This window comes from Amblyraja radiata, chromosome 3 (assembly GCF_010909765.2).
Source record: "Amblyraja radiata isolate CabotCenter1 chromosome 3, sAmbRad1.1.pri, whole genome shotgun sequence".
In the NCBI taxonomy this organism is placed as follows: Eukaryota; Metazoa; Chordata; class Chondrichthyes; order Rajiformes; family Rajidae; genus Amblyraja; species Amblyraja radiata.
The window spans coordinates 91287324-91309711 of record NC_045958.1 but is presented as its reverse complement, the minus strand read 5'-3'; the positions used below and the strand labels follow the sequence as shown (position 1 = coordinate 91309711).

The 22388-nt window shown below is 45.7% G+C and overlaps 1 protein-coding gene across 1 annotated transcript in view; it reads right to left on the bottom strand.

The window, feature by feature from the left end:
* The window catches only part of galntl6 (polypeptide N-acetylgalactosaminyltransferase like 6), an 821073-nt gene that overhangs the window by 31316 nt on the left and 767369 nt on the right, over positions 1-22388 (bottom strand). Inside the window, exons 9-10 of the mRNA XM_033018312.1 lie at positions 17200-17421; positions 4011-4127 (exon numbers count right to left, since the gene is read on the bottom strand). Coding sequence (XP_032874203.1) covers positions 4011-4127; positions 17200-17421 — 339 coding nt within the window. The remainder of the gene's footprint in view (positions 1-4010; positions 4128-17199; positions 17422-22388) is intronic.

The window sequence follows — 22388 nt, the reverse complement described above, 5'->3', positions numbered from 1 at the left end:
TGGAGTGTGAGAGGAAACCAGAGCATCTGGACAAAACCTCACGGGGAGAACGTACAAACTCCATACAGACAGCACCCATAGTGAGGATGGACCGTGGGTCTCTGGCGCTGTGGACCAGCAACTCTACTGCTGTGCCACTGTGTATTATACACTCTGTTGCCTTTGTTTTGTTTTGCACGATCTGTTGTACGTGAGTTTGGTTTGATCAAATAAGTGTAGATAGAGTGGATATGGAGAGGATATATCTTGTAGTGGAAGAGTCTGGGAGCAGAGGGTAAGCCCTCTGAAGAAAAGGGCATAACTTCAGAATGGAGATGAGGAGGAATTTCTTTAGCCAGATGGTGGTGAATCTGTGGAATTCACTGCTGCAAACAGCTGTGGAGGCCAAGACATTGGGTATTTTTTAAACCAAGATTGATAGTTTCTTCATTTGGAAGGTCATCAAAGGTTATGTTGAGAAGGCAGGAGAATGGGGTTGGGGGGAAAAATAGATCAGCAGTGGTGGAGCAAACGGCCTATGGCCTAATTCTTCTCCTTTGTCTATGGTATTCCTGTACACTTGACAATAATAAATCAATTGGACTTTGGAATTGCTTTTCTAAAACCGTCCTTCCTTAAAATGTTCTTTCAGCCACATTTCTTTTTGCAAACGTCTGATCACCTCAGCAATAGATTTTATTTAGCAGCACTTTTGGAAAGATGATGTTAAGCCGGAAAGGGTACAGAGAAGATTTACGAGGCTGCTGCCAGGGCTCAAGGCTGGAGCGGTGGGGAGATGTTGGGCACACCATGATTTTATTCCTCGGAGCACTGGAGGATGAGTGGCGATCTTATGGAGGTATATATAACCATGAGTGGAATAAACAGGGTGAATGCATAGAGTATGGGGGAATCAAGAACCGGGAGACGTCGGTTTAAGGTGAGAAGGGAAAGATTTAATTGGAAGATGAAATTGGCAATATATTTACACAGAGTGTGGTGGGTATATGGAAGGAGCTGCTAGAGGAGGTAGTTCAGTCAGGTACTATAACAACATTGAAGAGATATTTGGATAGGTACATTCATAGGAATGATTGTGCAATGTTGTAGGCGTTGGAGATGTTTGGAGGGATACGGGTCAAACGTGGGCAGGAGGGACTGGCATAGATGGGGAATCTGGGTCGGAATGCACCGGTTGGGTTGAAGGGTCTGTTTCCGTGCTGTATGACTCTATGACATCATGTTTCTGGAACATCTTCAAGAGACAACTCAAGAGCGTCATGTGTCCCAGATAGGACAATGAAATTCTTACTTCCTGCAGCACAACAGAATATGTAACCATAATACATAACGGGAGATAAAGTTCAGTGTGTGTATATATGGTCTATAGACCATATATACACAATAAATAAACAGATAAAGTGCATTAGTAATTGTAGATTGGTTATTTCCCACAAGCCAATTGTAGTGCTTGTTAGTAGTTGCTCTGCCCAATATGCATTTTATATTAGCAAGAGTTTGCCTACGCCATTCAATATGAGTAGCTGCTATGAACTGTTACGTCCTGCAGACTGATTCTGTAAGCACATTTAATAAACATGTGTTGTATCCTGATATGTATTTGACTCGACTCAATACATGGTGTCAGAAGTGGGATTTAGTTTGAGCTGAATGTCTTTGGCACGGTCTAGTACTTTCTTCAGATTAGCATCATGTTCAGCCAGGTCGTGGCCGTAGACGAGAATGTCATCAACAATGATGGTGTATGGGTACTCAGCAAACAGTTGTTCCATTAGTTGTTTTGCGGTTCGGACGGCTCGTTCGGTGAGTCCGTTGGACTGCGTGAACTCAGGGCTGCTGGTAATATGTTGAAAGTCCCAACGTTTTGCAAAGTTTTTGAAAGACTGAACTTCTGCCGTTGTTGGACAGAAGACGCGCAGGGGAGCCGTGCACGGAGACGTATCGCTGCAACTTCTCGATGACCGCTTCAGATGTAATGGTTTGGAGTAGATCGATGTTGAATCAACAAGAACCAGATAGTGTTTCCCATGCCATTAAAATATATCGGTGGCTAACGTGGACCATGGGAGAGGAGGAACCGGGTGCGACAGTAAGGGCTGCTTCTGCTGATGTGGCATCAGGTTTTTGCAGACATTGCAGGTTTCAGTTTTGTCATGTATACCATGCCAATAAAACATGCTTTGTGCCCGTTGTAGGGTTGCCTCCACGCCGGGGTGGCCCCTGTGGACGGCATCGAAGTACTCGTCCCGGAGGACAGCTGGAACAACTGCCTTGTAGCCCTTAACTATAATCCTGTCCTGTAACACAAGTTCGTCGCGAACCCAGGTAGTATGGGCAGATTGTGAGCGGGGTGTTGTGTTGCCAGCCACGCCGGATGACTACGGACAGCAATTGTAAAGTCTCGTCAGCAGCCGTGTGTTCTGCCAGGCTGCTCAAACAATCAGTAGGAACGTACGATACCTTCATTACTGAGAACTGTTCAGAGGGCTGTTGTTCGCTGGTTTTGCGTGGGGCTCTTGATAGCGTGTCAGCTATGTGCATGTCCTTGCCTTTTTTATAGACAATGTTGAAATCAAAACGCTGCAGCAGCATCATCATTCGTGTAGGCGGGCTGGGACAACGTGAATGGGTTTATTCAAAATAGTCACCAGTGGCTGGTGGTCAGTTTCTATAGTCACAGACTTCCCAAAAATAAAGTCCTTGAACTTTGTGCAGGCAAAAACCACTGCGAGCAATTATTTTTCGATCTGGGCGTGACGTTGTTCAGTGTCGGTTATAGCCCTGTCCCACGGTACGAGTTCATTCCAAGAGCTCTCCCGAGTTTAAAAAAAATCAAACTCGTGGTAAGCATGGAGATTGAATGTAGTGGGTACATCGGAGCTCGGGGACGTCTCTTAGCGCTAACGGCAGGTGCTAGGGAAGACTCGCTAACGGCAGGTAAGCAGGGGAAGACATGATGAAAAATGTCCACGAGAGTCCCGAGTACCGACGAGTGGCCATTACCGTAATTCTCCGAGTTCGAATCAGGGCAAACTCGGGAGAACTCTTGGAATGAACTCGTACCGTGGGACAGGGTTTTAAATGTGCGAGAGGTGTAAGAAACAGGCTTACAGTCGCCATCGGTGGTGGTTTGCAGGCAAGCAGCGCCGAGTCCATGCTGGGACGCATCGCAGGTGAGCGTCGCTGGCAACTCCAAAGCAAAGTAGGTGAGAGTAGGTGCGCTAGCCAGCTGCAACTTTCCACATATTACCAGCAGCCCTGAGTTCCCGCAGGGTGGAAGATATGAGGTTGGGAGTAAATTTCCCCAGGTAGTTGACCATTCCAAGGAACCTTTGTAGACTCGCAACGTCAGTAGGAACCGGCATCTTGTTGATAGCTGCACCTTTTTGATGGGTCTGGTCTGAGACCATCACTTGTGAAAACATGTCCGACGTAGGTAACTTCTGGGACTCGAAACTTGCACTTTGGTGCCTGGCTTGCCTATCTCACCACCTCCCCGCCCCGCCGGGTCCCCGGTCACATCTCCCATTCCCTCCCCGGTATCTTCTCCGGTGAAAGGAGGTGAAGCGGATTCGTGCCGGACAGGTTAGCAGGCCGCCCATTAGATACGGTGATTTTGTGTAACTATATAAACTTCCCCATATGCGTTATTAACGTTCCGCTACCTATATTGCTTAGCCACCATGTTCCTATGTACCAATGCTTTCTTTTGTTTCTACACGGAAAGATATAGATTGGTTATTTCCTACTAGCCAATTGTAGTGCTTGTTAGTAGTTGCTCCGCCCAATATGCGTTTTATATTAGCAAGAGTTTGCCTACGCCATTCAATACGAGTAGCTGCTATGAACTGTTATGTCCTGCAGACTGATTCTGTAAGCACATTTAATAAACATGTGTTGTATCCTGATATGCGTTTGACTCGACTCAATACAGTAATTGCCACGTTAAAGATGCAAGATATATTTCAGATTGCTGCTAATGATGCTGACAGCCCATAACTTGGTGGTACCTGCTCGTGTGACCACGTGCGTTCAGAACCATCCTTGATGCAGATGTCGAGCCTTAGGTCTGCTCCTGTCGCCCCGTGCTTACTGTCCACACATCGGTTGGTGGCCGCGTTCCGGATCTGCAACACACAAGGCCAGTATCTTCCTTATTTCAGCATGAACACTGTCCACATTTATCAGCCAGCAACCTACTGTGTCCGAACCGTATTGGCCACACGTAAGATTTAGTGCACTTTAGTTTATTGTCAGGTGTACCGAGGAACAGTGAAAAGCTTCTGTTGTGTGCTAACCAGTCAGCAGAAAGACAATACATGATTACCACCTAGTCTGAAAAAGGGTCTCGACCCAAAAATTCATCCATTCCTTCTCTCCAGAGATGCTGTTTGTCCGGCTGAGTTACTCCAGCATTTTGTGTCTATCTTCCATGATTCCAATCAAGTCTGACTTTACACAAAGGGTGGTAGGTATATGGAACGAGCTGCCAGAGGAGGTAGTTGAGGCAGGTATGATAATAACATTTAAAAAATACATTTAGAGAGGTACATGGATAGGAAGGTTTTGATCGTGGATTTCCTCCGGGTGCTCCGGATTTCTCCCACATCCTAAAAAATGTACGGGTTTGTAATTTAATTGGCCTCTGTAAATTACCCTTGGTGTGTAGGGCTAAATGCAGGTTGTTGGGACTAGTGTAGGTAGGGCACTTTGGTTGGAGTGGACAAGTTGGGTTGAAAGGCATATATCGCTGCTGTATGACTCTATGACTATGACTGGGGAAGGAGAGGTTTGGCCTCGGCCTGCTGTATTCACCTCTCTGTCCACATCCCTCGTGGTGACTTCAATGCAGCTGGAGACCTCTATGAGAGCAGAGCAACTGACATTCAGGGCAATGCAGACATTGCAGATGCTAGAATTCTGTGGAACACACAAACTAATGAAGAAACTCTGTGGGTCAGGCAGCATCTGTGGAGTGAAATGGGCAAACGACATTTCGGGTAGGAACCCTTCTTGAGACTGAAGAAGTCTGAAGGAACACCCAAATGTTGTCTGTTGAATCCTCACCACAGATGTTGACATTGAGGATTGCATGGGGTTTCAACTGACACAGTGCACAAGACTGGTGGGACACTGGATGGAAGAGGGTCAAGTCTGTGGCAGCAACTGACATCCAGGGGCGTCACAGTAGCACAGCGATAGTGCTGCTGCCTCACAACACCAGAGACCCAGATTTGATCCTGGCTACAGGTGCTGTCTGTACTGAGTTGGCTTTTGTAAATTATCCCTAGTGTGTAGGATAGTAGTAGTGTACGGAGAGATCGCTGGTCGGCGTGGACTTAGTGGGATGAAAGACCTATTTCCCCGGCGCTCTGGTTTCCTCCCACATCCAAAACATGGACAGGCTTGTACTGTCAGTTAATTGCCTTCAGTAAAAATTGTAAATTGTCCCTCGTGTGTAGGATAGTGCCTGTGTACGGGGTGATCGCTAGCTGGCGCAGACTTGGTGGACCGAAGGACATGTTTCCGTGTTATTTCTCAAAAGCCTAAAGTAAATACTGGTGATCAAGCCTCTGAAGATGGATTTGAATCCACAAGATAGACACCAAGTGCTGGAATAACTCAGCGGGTCAGGCAGCATCGCTGGAGAAAAAGGATAGGTGACGTTTCGGGTCAGGACGCTTCGTCAGACTGAAAGTAGAGGGGAGGGAACTGGAGGTAGGAAAAGGCCAGAAAAAGGCAGGTGTTGGCTTTGTTGAATCCACAACCTGTTGCCGAGCCAGCTACTACTTGAGCAACATAGCTGGTTTTGTTTGAAAGGGTCGCTGCATTTGTGAACCTTCCCTTGGTAATTAATTGTCACTGTCAGTGTCAAGAGTGTCAATTTCCTCCCCCATATGCTACCTCCCTCAGCAAGCTTTATGCATTGTGTCTCTTGCAGATAAGGAAAAGCCCGGCTTTAAATATGATACATCTCCCGACGCGACATTTTTGACAGCTGTCTTAACTTATCACTTCTCCCACTTCATCTTCAGCAGGTGCTTTGGTCTGATGTACCATTTGCTCCCTGAACAGCAGGAGACGTGGCTTCACAGAGCAAAAAGCCTGTCATTGTCTCTACGCATTTGACATTAAGGGCAGTTTTAATCAAGTGCATTGGCCATCGAGTTTCATCTGAGACTTGGCCATTAATAAAATGAGCACAAAGGCTTCCTCAGCTAATGGAGTAGTTAATCTAGCAGAGAAGGAGATTGTTACCCGGCAAAAGAGCTCCAACAGGGAGATCGCTAGTGCCAAGACATCTGGAATGAAACAATAGACTAGAACAGTGGCTGCGGGAATAACATGTAATTAAAGGACTACAGGGATCCCAGAAGGAGAGAAATCTATCAGATTAATAAGGGATGTGAGCGTACAAAATGTTAATTCTACAACCGAGAACCAAAAACAGGCAATCACAAAGTGAAGTTAAAAGTGGAAATAAAAAGACAAATGGAATTGGGCCAAAGGAGCAGATGTTTCTTTGTGTTATATTAGGAACAAAGGAAGTAGTGTACCTGAGTGAAACCTCTCCTGAAACCCTTCCATGTATACATTCAAATGGGAGAAGAATTTCCTCTGAATTTACCAGTTACGAACATCGTCCAACACTCCTCCACAGCCTGAACTGCTGGGTTTAGTTCAGTTTAGAGATACAGTGTGGAAACAGGGTCTTCGGCCCACCCATTCCGTGCTGACCAACGATCGATCACCCATACACTCGTTCTATCCTACACACTGGGGACAATTTACAGAAGCCAATTAACCTACGCCTTTCAGGTCTCTGGTGTTTCGGGTCAGATCCCTTCTTCAGACCTTAAGCATCACCTATTCTTTTTCTCCAGAGATGCTGCCTGACCTGCTGAGCTACTCCAGCATTTTGCATCCATCTTCGGTATAACCCAGCAAACCATCTTTCCACACAGGTTAATTGTCTACTGTAAATTGTCCCTAGTGTGTAGAATAGAAGTAATGTATGTGTGATCGCTGGTCGACGTGAACTCAGTGGGTTAAAGGGCTACTGTTTCCATGCTGTATCTCTAAAACCAAAAACGAAACCAAAAACATTGTGGGCTGAAGGGTCAGTTCCTGTGCTGTGCTGATTAGACTTTAGTGGGAGCAGGGAAAGGATTATCGAGTTGGCACAGCCCATAATCTCTGGTAAACCAAACTCATTATCTGTTCCTCACTGACATTTAATGATATTTTGCTGTTTTCTTCACAGAATATAGTCTTCCTAAGACTGAGAAGATTTACAAATCATACAGCACAGAATGAGGCCATTTGGCCTGTCACCTGTTCTAGCCCTTTTGCAGAGTCATGGTGTCATCGACTGATACAGTGTAGAAACAGGCCCTTCGGCTCAACTTGCACACACCGGCCAACATGTCCCAGCTACACTAGTCCCACCTGCCTGCATTTGGTCCATATCCCTCCTAACCTGTCCTGTCCACTTACCTATCTAACTGCTTCTTAAACATTGGGATAGTCCCAGCCTCAACTACCTCATCTGGCAGCTTGTTCCGTACACCCACCACACTTTGTGTGAAAAAGTTACCCCTCAGATTCTTAGTAAATCTTTTCCCCATCACCTTAAACCAACTGTATGTCTTCTTGATGTAAATAATTACTGAATTTGATCCACCCTTTCAAGCACTGCTTTCCAAATGCATTTAAGGACTGGTTGGGCAAGGGAATAAGGAAAATAAGGTTACTCTGATATATTCTGATGAAGAAAGACAAGAAATGCTCAAGTGGAGCATAAACAAATGGCAGCGTTGATGAGGAAGGGTTTTGGCCTGAAATGTCACCCATTCCTTCTATCCAGAGATGCTGCCTGTCCCGCTGAGTTACTCCAGCATTTTATGTCTATCTTTGGCAGCATGGATTTGTTGGGCTATATAATATATTTTATCTAACATGTTATAAGGTTTAATAATATAACATACGAGTATGATGTTATATAAGTATACGGACATACATTGGCACAATGTAGCCCCATGTTACAACAGTTTGGGAAACAGAAATTTGACCTTATGGAGTTCATTACTCACTGCTAAAAATTTGTTCTATGGATTAAAAAATTCACTGTTACAGAATTCATGTGAAAAAAAGAAACGTAGCATGTATACAGAGAGTTGCTGCCTTACACCACCAAAGACCCGGGTTCGATCCTGACCATGGGTGCTGCCTGTACCTTATCCCGGTGACCACCGGGTGCTCCGGTTTCCTCCCACATTCCAAAGACGTACAGGTTTGTAGGTTAATTGTCTACTGTAAATTGTCACTAGTGTGTAGGATAGAAATAGAGTGTGGGTGATCGCTGGTCGGCGCAGATATGGTGGGCTGAAGGATCTGTTTCCACGCTGTCTCTAAACTCTAAACCAAACCAGTTTACCAAGGGCAACAACTGCAGGCTGCAGCTTCACGATGGGAGTCACTTAAGGGATTTGCTTTGAAAGCTGACAAGGCAATCGTTTCTATAGATCCTTGTACAACAATACCTCATCAAACAATATTCTCTCAAAGATCAATATTCTCTCCTTATCAACGGCCTCTTTGTCTCCTTGTTTCCTTGTTGTCTCCTTTTCATCTCCAACCTTTGTCCACTCTTCTGCCAATCAAACTCCCCTTCACCCTGTGTCCACCTATCGCTCGCCAGGCGTTGTCCTGCCCCATCTACTTTCCAGCTTTCTTTCCTCTGCCATAATCAGTCTGAAGAAGAGTCTCGACCTGAAACGTCGCCAGTCCATACTCTCCAGAGATGCTACCTGACCTGCTGAGTTCCTCCAGCACTTTGTGTCCTACGCAATATAACATCCGTTCCTCATTAATTAAAACAGGAACCTTTCTCTTCTGCCTACATTACACTTAGAATTCCTTTGCCTTTTAACCCGTTAGTCAGAGGGTGGTGAATCAGTGGAATTCATTGCCATGGACAGTGTGGAGGCCAAGTCATTGGGTACTTTTAAGGCACAGACTGACAGATTCTTGATTGGTGCGGGTGTCAGCGGTTATGGGGAGAAGGCAGGAGAATGGGGTTGAGAGGGAAAGATAGATCAGCCTTGATTGAATGGCGGAGTAGACTTGATAGTCCGAATGGCCTAATTCTGCTCTTATAACTTATGAACATAGACATATCCTATATGCCTTATCCACATGTTTTTGTTTCCCCAAGAGCTTCAGTTTTCTTCCCACATCCCCAAAACACATGGGTCCTTTTCTCCAGAGATGCTGCCTGTCCCACTGAGTTACTCCAGCATTTTGTGTCTACCTTGAGTTATTTGGCCATTGAAAACTCCCCCGGTGTGCTGTTGTGTGGTAGAATCTCCGAAAAGTTGAAGGGAATGTGGGGAAAATGAGTTATATTGAGAATTTAGTGAGGAAATTGCCATGATTCCATAAGCTCATAAGTGATAGGAGCAGAATTAGGCCATTTGGCCCATCAAATCTATGCCGCCATTTAATCATGGCTGATCGATCTCTCCCTCTTCACCCCATGATCTATGCCTTCTCCCCAAAACCCCTGTCACCAGTATTAATCAAAGTCAGTGTAAGAAAGAACTGCAGATGCTGGTTTAAATCGAAGGTAGACACAAAATGCTGGAGTAACTGCAGGACAGGCAGCGTCTCTGGAGAGAAGGAATGGGTGATGTCTTGGGTCGAGACCCTTCTTCAGACCCATCTGAAAAATGATGTTGACCCGAAACGTCACCCTTCCTTCTCTCCAGAGACGCTGCCTGTCCCGCTGAGTTACTCCAACATTTTGTGTCTACCTTATCAAAGTCAGTATAGACTTGATGGGCTGAATTGCCTTCCTTCTGCGCTGAAAGAAACTTTACATAGATGTTACCGCACAGAAAGAGGCCATTCACCCGTACTAGACTATTCTGCTGCTTAAGCTCTACATGGGCCTGATTACTATTCACAAACCTCATTTCCATTGACCCTTGTTCATCAATGCACCATGCTCTTCACTGCAACCACTTCTGGTGATCAACACCCAAAGTGGTGGAGGAACTCAACGGGTCATTCAGTAAATGATCAGATATTCTAGGTACAACTAGATCATGGTAGTGCAAAAAAAAGCATGTAAATCATTTCTGATCTCATTATGGTTACAGTCACAATATAAGGCCTTACTTTCTTCTATATTGAAGCTAATTTGCTAACTTAGTTTAGTTTAGTTTCAGAAATGCAGTGTGGAAACAGGCCCTTCACTCACCGAGTCTGTGCCGACACGAATCACCTGTACATTAGTTCTATCCTAGATACTAGGGACAATTTACAGAAGCCAATTAACCTACAAACCTGCACGTCTTTGGAATGTGGGAGGAAACCAGAGCAACCGGAGAAAACCCACGTGGTCACAGGAAGAACGTACAAAGTCCGTACAGACAGCACCCATGGTCGGGATCGAACCCGGGTCTCTGATGTTGCATGGCTAGAGTGTGAAATAGAGAAGTGTGAAAAAGCACACCGCCAGATTCAGGGACTGTTTCTTCCCAGCTGTTATCAGGCAACTGAACCATCATATCACCAACTAGAGAGCAGTCCTGACCTACCATCTACCTCGCTGGAAACCCTCAGACTATCTTTAATCGGACTTTACTGGACTTAATCTTGCACCAAACATGATTTATCATGTATCTGTATCCTATGGATGTCTTGATTGCAATCATGTATTGTCTTTCTGCTGACTGGTTAGCACGCAACAAAGGCTTTTCACTGTACCTTGGTAGACCAGACAATAAACTAAACTAAACTAAAGTCAGCAACTTCACCGCTGCACCACCCTAATGTGTTAATTCTGTAAGTTGGTTGAGTTTTCCCTGAATCCCACGATCTATCCTTGTACTTGCCGAAACATGACCCAGTTAAGCATTGTCTGTGAATTTTGAAATTGTACTTGTCATTCCTGGGTGTAAACTGTTCATGCAAGTTGAAACGTGAGGCATTTCATTTTGGGAAGACTAACATGGGCGGGACTTATCCAGTGAAAGGGAGGGCTCTGGGGGTGTTGTAGAGCAGAGGGATCTAGGAGTGCAGGTGCATGGTTTGGTTCCTTGAAAGTGGCACCAGATTGGGTAGGCAAAAAGGTTTTTGGTACATTGGCCTTCATCAGTCGGAGTATTGACTGTAGAAGTTGGGGTGTCGTGTTGCAGTTATATAAGACATTTGTGAGGCTGCATTTAGAGTATTGTGTTCAGTTCTGGGCAACATGTCATAGGAAAAATGTTGTCAAGCTGAAAAGGGGGCAGAGATTTATAAGGAATGTTGCAAGGATTTGATGACTTGAGCGTGAGGGAGAGTTTGAGCAGGCAAGTACCAGAGGACATTGATTTAAGGTGAGGGGGGAGATTTAATAGGAATGATCTAGTAGAGGTAGTTGAGGCAAGGACTATCGCAATGTTTAAGAATCATTTCGACAGGTACATAGGTAGTCAGGTTTAGAAGGACAGGTTCTGGTGCTGTAAGGCAGCAACTCTACTGCTGTGCTGTGTCACCATAATTCCCAACTCTAAAGAGAAAGTCTTTAATGTTCAAGGATGACTTTTCCACAAATGACAGGCAATTGGCCTAGACTGAATAGGGGCATCTTGGTCATCATGGAAGAGTTGGACGGAATGTTTCCATTGAAAAAAGACACAAAGTGCTGGAGTCACTCAGCGGGTCAGGCAGCATCGCTGGAGGACATGGATGGATGATGTTTTGGGATGGGACCATTCTTCAAACTGATTGTAGAGGGGGTGAGGGGGGTGGGTGGAATAAAGCTAGAAGAGAGGAGGGACAGGACAAAGCCTGATGAGTGATAAGTGGATACAGGTAAAGGGTGTTTTGGATAGGCAGATGGTTGGACAAAGGCCAGAGATAAAAAGACAAGATGTGTGAGAAAAGGATAGACGTGGTGGAAATTGTGAAGCCAGAGGAAGGAATATAGGTGGAAGAGGCGGGGGGGGGGGGGGGGGGGGGGGGGGGGTGGGGGGGAGAAGAAATGGGTGCAAGTCCAGGTGGGCAGAAAGGGTGAAGGAAAAGATAATAAATAAAAAAGGTCTGCTTGTACGTTAGTTGTCGAAGATTGGAGAATTCAATGTTCAAACCGTTAGGTTGTAAAGACCTTTAGGCTATAACCAGTGGGCCTGCATCCATGTTTGGCTCGATGCCTTGGGAGGTGATGGACAGATAGTCCTGTGCGGAGTTTTCATGTTCTCTATTTGACCGTATGGGGTTCCTCCAGTGCTCCAGTTACCTCCCACATCACAAAAACCTGTAGGTTTGCAGGCTAATTGGTCTCTGTAAACTGCTCCTATTGTGTAGGGGAAATGGGACAGTATAGAACTAGTGTGAACGGGTGATTGATGATCAGCGTGGACCCAGTGGGCTGAAGGGGGCCGTATCCATGATGTGTCTCCAAACTAAACTACAGTATCAATCTACCTTAGATCCCAAAGATTTGTAGGTTAATTGGCTTCTGTAAATTGTAAATTAACCCTAATTTGTAGGATAGTGCTAGTGGAACGGGGTGCTCGCTGGTCGGTGCGGCTTCGGCGGTCCGAAAGGTCTGTTTCCACACTGTGTCTCTAAAGTCTGAAGTCTAAAGGAAAGGTCCACCTGCAGAGGGAGCAGGCATTGTTGCAGACAGCATTACCCCTTGTAGTGCAGCTGAAGTGCTGCAGGGGGCAGCACAGACCAAGAACAGACTGACTACAGAGCAATCACCATCTGCAGATATTCAGTGGTATTACAGGTAAGGTTGACTAAAGCAGATAGACACAAAATGCTGGAGCAGCATCTCTGGATAGAAGGAATGGGTAAAGTTTCGGGTCGAGACCTACAGTTCCTTCCTACACATACCTTGTCTTCCTAACCAGTCTGAAGAAGGGTCTCGACCCGAAACGTCACCCATTCCTTCTCTCCAGAGATGCTGCCTGTCCCGGTGAGTTACTCCAGCTTTTTGTGTTTAGCACCAGTATCCTGTTGTGCATGTTAACATAAGAACATTGTAAAAGCAGGAGTAAACTGCTTGGACCCTCAGCCTGGTCTGACCATTCAAATTTAATATTAAAACATTTAAAATACATTTACACACGTGCATGGATAGCAAATGTTTAAACCATAAGACCATATGACATAGGAGCAGAATGAGGCCATTTGGCCCATCGAGTCTGCTTTACCATTCGATCATGGCTGATCTATTTTTCCTTCACAACCCCATTCTCCTGCCTTCTCCCTGTAACCTTAGACGCTGTTACAATCCAAGAGGGATATGGGCCGAATGCGGGCAGGTGGGACTAGCGTGGAAGTTGTATCTTGGTCGGCATCTTACAGCCCCACCTGGGTGCACACCTATTTTCCCCACTAAACCGCCCCCTTCATCAGTCTGAAGATAGGTCTCGTCCTGAAATATCACCTATCCATGTTCTCTAGAGATGCTGCCTGACTTGCTGAGTTACTCCAGCACTTTGAGTCCTTAAGGGTGAGAGAGAGTTGGGGAGAGGGGAACAGTGAGCTTGGTGCAGGACAATTCAGGTCCTTAACTGCACAGGTCATGTTCCACCCACATCTACATCTCTAATCCCACCTCGACAGCGGAATGCCACTGAGCACTTATTACACTGCCTGCACTTGTTTTCCTTAGTATGTTTTGCCTTTTTTTTAATGCAGTATTTTTCTTTTCTCTAGTCCTAGACTCTCCCACTAGTGGAAAAATCCTCTCCACATCCACTCTATCCAAGCGTTTCACTATTCAGTACATTTCAAAGAGCCCCTCATTCATCTAAACTCCAGTGAGTTCAGGCCCAGTGCTCATCATAGGTTAACCTACTCATTCCTGTGATCGTTTTTGTACACCTCCTTCTCTAACCTCTTCAGCTCCAGCACATCTTTCCTCAGATATGGTGCCCAAAATTGCTCACAATATTCCAAATGCGGCCTTATCAGCGCCTTATAGAGCCTCAGCATTACATCTTTGTTTTTGTATACAAGCCCTCGTTGCTTTCTTTACTCCCGATTTGACTTGCAGATTAACGTTTTGGGAATCCTGCACCAGTACTCCCAAGTCCCTTTGCACATCCGATTTCTGGATTCTCTCCTCATTTAGAAAATAGTCAATAGACAATAGACAATAGGTGCAGGAATAGGCCATTCGGCCCTTCGAGCAAGCACCGCCATTCAATGTGATCATGGCTGATCATCCCCAATCAGAACCCCGTTCCTGCCTTCTCCTCATATCCCCTGACTCCATTATCTTTAAGAGCCCTATCTAGCTCTTTCTTGAAAGCATCCAGAGAACCCGCCTCCACCGCTCTCCGAGGCAGAGTATTCCACAGACTCACCACTCTCTGTGAGAAAAAGTTTCCTCCTCTCCGTTCTAAATGGCTTACTCCTTATTCTTAAACTGTGGCCCCTGGTTCTGGACTCCCCCAACATCGGGAACATGTTTCCTGCCTCTAGCGTGTCCAAACCCTTAACAATCTTATATGTTTCAATGTGATACCCTCTCATCCTTCTAAACTCCAGAGTGTACATGCCCAGCTGCTCCATTCTCTCAGTATATGACAGTCCCACCATCCCGGGAATTAACCTTGTAAACCTACACTGCACTCCCTCAATATCAAGAATGTCCAACCTCAAATTAGGGGACCAAAACTGTACACAATACTCCAGGTCTATGCCTTTATCCCTACTACAAAAATGCATGACTCCACATTTTGCTACACTATATTTCATCTGCCACTTCTCTGCCCACTCTCCCAACCTGTCCAAGTCCTTCTGCAGAGTCCCTGCTTTTTCTACACTGCCTGCCTTTCCACCTATTTTCGTATCATCCGCAAACTTGGCCACAAAGCCTTCAATCACCTCGTCCAAATAATTAATATACAACGTGAAGAGTAGCGGCCCCAACACCGACCCTTGCGGAACTCCGCTAGTCACTGGCAGCCAGCCAGAAAAAGCCCCCTTTATTGCCACTCTTTGTCTTCTGCCATCAGCCAACCTGCTATCCATGCTAGTATCTGCCCTTTGATACCATGGGCTCTCATTATCCTTAGCAGCCTCACGTGTGGCAGTCCATCTAGTTCAGGTGACATCCACCTTCAGCCCTTTCAGCTTCCCGAGCACCTTCTCCCTAGTAACAGCCACTCCTCTAACTTCCAACCCCTGATTCTCTTGAATTTCAGGCACGTTGCTGGTAACTTCCACTGTGAAGACTGATGCGAAAAAGTTATTCAACTCTGCCATTTCTTTATTCCCCATTATCATTTCTCCTGCATCATTCTCCAGTGGCCCAACTTCCACTCTTGCCTCTTTTTTACTCTTTACAGAACTGAATAAACTCTTGCTATTCTCTTTTATATTATTAGCTAGCTTACCTTTGTATTTCATCTTTTCTCCCCATATTACCTTTTTAGTACCTTCTGTTGTTCTTTAAAAGCTTCCCATTCCTCTGGCTTCCCACTAATCTTTGCTACGTTATACACCTTCTCTTTTAGTTTTATACTGTCCTTAACTTCCTTGTCAGCCATGGTTGCCTCTTTCTCCCCCTATCTATCTTCATCTTTGGAATGAAAAGATCCTGCATCTTCCTGATTATTCCCAGAAATTCCTGCCATTGCTGTTCCACTGTCACCCCATGCTAGGACCGCTTTCCAGCCAACTCCTCCCTCATGCCTCTGTAGTCCCCTTTGTTCAACTGCAATAACGACACATCGATTTCACCTTCTCCCTCTCAAATTGCAGATTAAAACTTATCATGTTGTGGTCGCTACCTCCAAATGGTTAATAGGATCGAACTGGGGTCTTTGGCACTGTAAAGCAACGACTCTACCGCTGCGCCACCATGCTGACCCAAGAGGTAAGAGAAGAGTTGTGATGTTAATAGGGGTGGTCGTTTTACAGAATAGGAATCGAGGAAACTAAGTCCATTCTCAACTACTCCAGCGGCCGTACCACTTTGAAGTGAGCTGTCAGCATCAGTTGCTTCCTATTTTAATAGCACAATGGAAACATAATTTGGTCTTTAGCTCTCCAACTATTGACTGGCAGACTATTTTGCTCTTGACGTTGCCTTATCGAACAGCTTGCTGATATCAGTGTACTTACCGAGATAAATAAACCTCAAACCACCAGAAACTTTCCACTGACCTTCTGTAATTTGATTCACACTGATCAGTGTCAGTCATGATTCACTAGCCGGGCTCTAACCTCTCAGTCAGAACGTCTGCGAGTCCAAGCAACGTTTCAAAGGCTCGAACGTAAAATCAAACCTGTCACATCAATAATGTGTTGCTGTGCATCTTTAGACTAGAGATACAGCGTGGAAACAGGCTCCTTAGCCCACCGAGACCACAGTCACCCCGTACATCTTCTAGATTAGTACGGATGTCAGAGGTTATGGGGAGAAGGCAGGAGAATGGGGTTAGGAGGGAGAGGTAGATCAGCCATGATTGAATGGCGGAGTAGACTTGAAAGGTCGAATGGCTAATTCTTCTCCTATCACTTATGACCACTTATGATACACTAGTTCTATCCTACACACACTAGGAAGAATTTACATTTTACAGAAGCCAATTAACCTACAAACCTGCATGTCGTTAGACTTTACATTAGACTTTAGTGATACAGCCCGGAAACAGGCCGTTCGGCCCAACAAGTCCACGCCACCCAGCGATCACCCCATAATCTAGCACTATCCTACACACACTAGGGAGAATTTACAGAAGCCAATTAGCCTATAAACCTGTATGTCTTTGAAGTGTGGGAGGAAACTGGAGCACCCGGAGAAAACCCATGCGGTCACAGGGAGAACATACAAACTCTGTACAGACAGCACCCGTACTCAGTATTGAATCTCTGCTCGCTGTGCCACTGTGCTACCAGTTTTGGGAAGGAAATAACTAGGATGGGTTAGATTACTAGGAAGTCAGTCCGAAGAAGGGTCCAGACCTGAAACCTCACCTATCCATGTTCTCCAGAGATATTGCCTGACCCGCTGAGTTTGTGTCCTTTTGTGTATCAACCAGCATTTGAGGTTCCTTGTTTCTACAAGGGGTAACTAGTAACGGCCTTGCCAACGATGCCCATATTTTACTTCTGAGTGCAAAGAAAAGCCATGAAATGGTAGCAGGATGCCAACGGGCCAATGCGCTAACTCCTACTCACTTCTCCCCAAGCGGCTGGTGAGGGTTCCACAGGCGGGTAGTACTTGGGCAGGTCCCAGGCTACCTCCGTCATGAACCACTTGAAGTCCTTGCACTTGAGATGCTTCCGCAGGACCTTCTGCGCGGTGATGTCGCCGGTGGAGAGGTGCCGATACTCGGGCCTCCGGTGGTAGATGAACTCGGCGTATTCATCCATCCACGTTTCCGCCACTCGCTTCAGGTTCTGGAGGAAAGGGAGAGAAATCCTGTTACCAACCGGGCGTCCTCACGCTACAAGGGAATGGCATGGCACTGTGACTGGCCCTTCGGCCCACAACGTCCATGCTCACCATGGTGCCAATGTTTAGAGACACAACATGGCAAACATTCTCTTTGGCCAACAACATCTGTGGTGAACATGATGCCAATGTTTAGAGAAACAACATGGAAGCAGGCCCTTCAGCCAACAACATCTGTGCTGAACATGGTGCCAATGTTTAGCGTTTAGTTTAGTTTAGTTTAGAGATACAGCATGGAAACGGGCCCTTCGGCCCACAATGTCTGTGCCAAACACAGTGTCAATGTTTAGAGTTTACCCACTAGGGGCAATTTTACAAAGGCCCAATCAACCTGGGAGTGCGCACGTCTTTGGGATGTGGTGGGAATCCGGAGTACCCGGACGAAACCCACGTGGTCGCAGGGAGACCGTGCAAACTCCACACAGACAGCACCCAAAGTCAGGATCGAACCCGGGTCTCTAGCACTGTGAGGCAGCAGCTGTGCCACTGTGTTGCCCTGTGTCCTCAAGTATGGACTGCCTCGTCTTGTGAAAACGCTGCCCACTTGGGGGAGGAAACTTTTCAGCACATGTTCTCTGTGCTGGTTCTTTGACACAACTACCCCCTCCCTAACCCGGCTCACTGGGATACTGGAAATCCATCCTCGCCCAATTCACAGTTCACTACCAAAAGATACGAGACTGATAAGGATTTGCACTGACGGAACTTACGTGAGGAAACAAATAAATAAACAAACATAATATAGGACAGTTAACAGGGGACATGGGTTTAAGGTGAGGGTGGGGGGGAAGATTTAATAGGAACCTGAGGGGTAACTTTTGTACACAAAGGTTGGTGGGTGTATGGAACGAGCTGCCAGAGGAGGTAGTTAAGGCAGGTACTATCTCAAAGTTTAAGAAACATTTAGAAAATGGAACAAGCTACCGGAGGAGGTAGGTACAATTATAACATTTGAGAGACATTTGGACAGGTACATGGGTAGGATATGTTTAGAGGGATGTGGGCCAAACACAAGGTTCTATTTTTATAATCTATGTATTTTAAATTTGCATAATATTATGATGGGGTAGACTGTCAGAACCTTTTCCCCTGGGTGGAAATGTGAAAGGTTACAGGGCATAGCTTTAAGGTGAAAGGAGCAAAGTTTAAAGGAGATATGTGGAGCATGGATTTTGATACAGAGAGTGATGGGGGCCAGGAACACGCTGCCACGGGTGGTGGTGGTGGTGGTGGTGGCAGATATGATTGTGGCATTTAAGGGCTTTTGGATAGGCACATGGATGTGCAGAGAATGGAGGGATATGGATCAGGTGCAGGCAGATGAGATTAGTTGGACGCGGCATCATGTTCCCCATACACATTGTGGGCCGAAAGTCTGTTTCCATGCTGTACTGCTCCATGTTCGATGTTCAATGGGTTGTCCCTTCACGGCAACTCACAGATGTCACAACAGCCTCATGGCGAGAGGTGCTGCCCTGGTAAGTTAATGGTCATTGATCAATAGTCCATGGTTTCTTTATTGTCACTTGTACCAGGCACAGTGAAACACATAGGAAGGAACTGCAGATGATGGTTTAAACCAAAGATAGCCACAAAATGCTGGAGTAACTCAGCGGGACAGGCAGCATCTCTGGAGAGAAGGAATGGGTGACGTTTCGGGTCGAGACCCTTCTTCGGACTGAAGTACATGTTTGCCTACACCATACTTTTCTTTACCGAAGGTCAGTTGGCATCTGCACCTCATTCATGCTCATCCACACCAGTTCCTGCCGACATAGACATACAAAATACAAAGAACAAACTGCTGGAAGAACTCCATGAGTCATCTGTGGAGAGAAATGGACAGACAATATTTGAGGGTGGGACTCTTCTTCCGACTGAAGAAAGGCCCCGGCCCACAACAGGTGGCACAGTTGCACGGCAGTATAGTTGCTGCCTGTGATCCAAGTTCAATCTTGACCATGGTTAGTGTCTGTATGGAGTTTGTACGTTCTTCCTATGATTGCGCGGGCTGTCTCCGGGTGCTCCTGTTTTCTCCCACACTCCAAAGACCTGCAGATTAATTGGCTTCTGTAAATTGTCCCTAGTGTGTCGGTTAGACCTCGTGTATGGGGTGATCGCTGGTTGGTGCGGACTTTCACACTGTATCTCTAAAGTCTAAAGTAATGTCACCCATCCGTTTCCTCTACAGATGCTATCTGACCCATTGAGTTCTTCCAGCACATTGTCCTTTGCTCAAGATTCCAGCATCTGTAGTCTCTTGTGTCTTTAGACAAACAAAATAAATGTGCAACTCTTTTACCAAGGATGGTGGTGGCATTAATACTCCCACACAACTAAAGAAAGTCAAAGTCTATAAGTTGTGCTGAATAATTTACATCTAATTACAATCTGTTTAAACCTTAATGTAAGACAGCTGTTCTCTTACCCAGTACAAGTCTCAGTGAAAGGCTTTGCCCTTGTCCAGCATTTGCACTCACTGCAGTCTGTGTTAGCAAAGTGGGAGTCAGGCTGGTAGACCTATGAGTGCAAACGGTGCATGGCAATGAGCAACATGATTCCTTGTCTGCGAATAATGAATGCGGGTTAGCTCCATCCAACACCGCAAGAAATTGCAGAGAATCGTGGACGCAGCCCAGACCATCACTCAAACCAACCTCCCTTCCATGGACTCCACCTACACTTCACACTGCCTCGGCAAGACCACCATCATAATCAAGGACGAGTCTAACCCCTGGCACTCCCTCTTCTCCCCTCTCCCATCAGGCAAGGGGTACAGAAGTGTGAAAACACACAATTCCAGATGCAGTTTTTTCCCCAGTTGTTATCAGGCAACTGAATCATCCTATCACCAACTAGAGAGCAGTCCTGACCTACCATCTATCTCATTGGAGACCCTCGGACTATCTTTCTTCTTCTTCTTGCGTATGGCGTGCACAGCCTAAAGTTGTAGGACAACTTGTTCTATTTGATCTTGTTTGATTGTGCACGCCAAGTTGATTGCATTCGTTGAAACAGGGCGAACCACGTGAAGGTTGCAATCTCTCACCTCGGACTATCTTTAATCGAACCTTACTGGACTTCATCTTGCACTAACCGTTGTTCCCTTTATCCTGTATCTGTACACTGCGGACGGCACGATTGTAATCATGCATAGTCTTTCTGCTGACTGGATAGGATACAAACAAAAGCTTTGCACTGCACATCAGTACACGTGACAGTAAACTAAACTAAACCAAACTGAAGCTCAGACAACGGCAGCTAATCCCTCCTGGAATTCACCATGTGGACCTGTGTAGTTTCCGTACTTCTACTCCTCCAGTTACAGTTTTAGTAAAGGCGATGTATCGTCCTCCAGTGGTCTGCCTGGGAAACAGTGTCTTTAAAGCTGTTTGCTGTTATTAAGATAAAGATTGTTCAGCTATCTCTGGCGGTTCCACCCACCAGCTGGACTCAAGCCCATAAAGTTGAGCAAACATGCCAAAGTCTAATGAGGGATTGCTCCATTGCCGAAGGATATCGTCATTTTGATGAAGCTCAGAAATGAAGCACTGCCCTTTAGTTTAGTTTAGTTTGGTTTGGCTTGAGTTAGTTTAGTTTAGTTTAGTTTATTTCAGTTTAGTTTAGTTTATTATTATCACATGTAGTACTGTGAAAAGCTTCTTTGTTGCATTCTATCCAGTCAGTGACAAGACTATACATGAGTTATGTGGTGCACGGTGACCAGATACTGGAAAAATATGAATAATGATTAGTGCAAACTCCAGTAAAGTCCAATTAAAGATAGTTCGAAGGTCTCCAATGAGGCAGATGTTAGATCAGGACCGCACTCTAGCTGGTGAGAGGACGGTTCGGTTGCCTGATAACAGCTTCTTCTTCTCAATGGCATTATTCCAAAAAGCAACAGAAGATTTACTCCTGGTGCTCTGGTCAGTATTTAGGAGGGGAATTATTGGAGAAGTTTCCTAGAGCATCAAACATAGAACAGTACAGCTCAGGAACAGGCCCTTCGGCCCACAATGTTTGTGCCAAACATGATGCCAAGACAATTACTTATCAACCTGGGACAGGATTTACACGTAATTAGAAAACCATGGATTTATTAGAGATAGTCAGCATGGTTTTATAATGGGGAGGTCCTATCTCACAAATTTGATTGAGGTTTTGAGGAAGATTATTGATGAGGGTCTCCCAGAGAGTTGTGAATCTGTGGAATTATCTGCCTCAGAAGGCAGTGGAAGCCAATTCTCTGGGTGCTTTCAAGAGAGAGTTAGATAGAACTCTTAAAGATAGCGGAATCAAGGGATATGGAGAGAAGGCAGGAACAGGGTACTGATTGTGAATGATCAGCCATGATCACATTGAATGGCGGTGCTGGCTCAAAGGGCCAAATGGCCTATTCCTGCACCTATTGCCTATTGTCTATAACAGTGGATGTTGTCCACATGGATTTCAACAAAGCATTCAGCAAGGTCCCTCATTGTAGGCTGGTCCAGAAGATTAAGTCACATGCCAGTCATAGTGAGTTGATAAATAGGATCCAAAATTGGTTTTATCATAGAAGACACAGGGTAGTGGTAGAGGGATGTCACTATTCTGAGTTGGATGATCAGCCATGATCATATCGAATGGCGGTGCAGGCTCAAAGGGCCGAATGGCCTACTCCTGCACCTATCCTATGAACTATGAACTTATGAATATTTTTACAGAGAGTGTTAGGCTCCTGAAATTTGCTATCAGGAGAGGTGGCAGAAGCAGAAGCAGATACATGAAGGGACGGGGATATGGACCATGTTGAGGGAGATGGGCTTAGTTAGATCAGCATCACGGTTGAAGTACATATGGTTGGGCTGAAGGACCTGTTCCTCTGGGCTGTGTTTTAACTGTTCAGTCTGAAGAAGGATCGCGACCC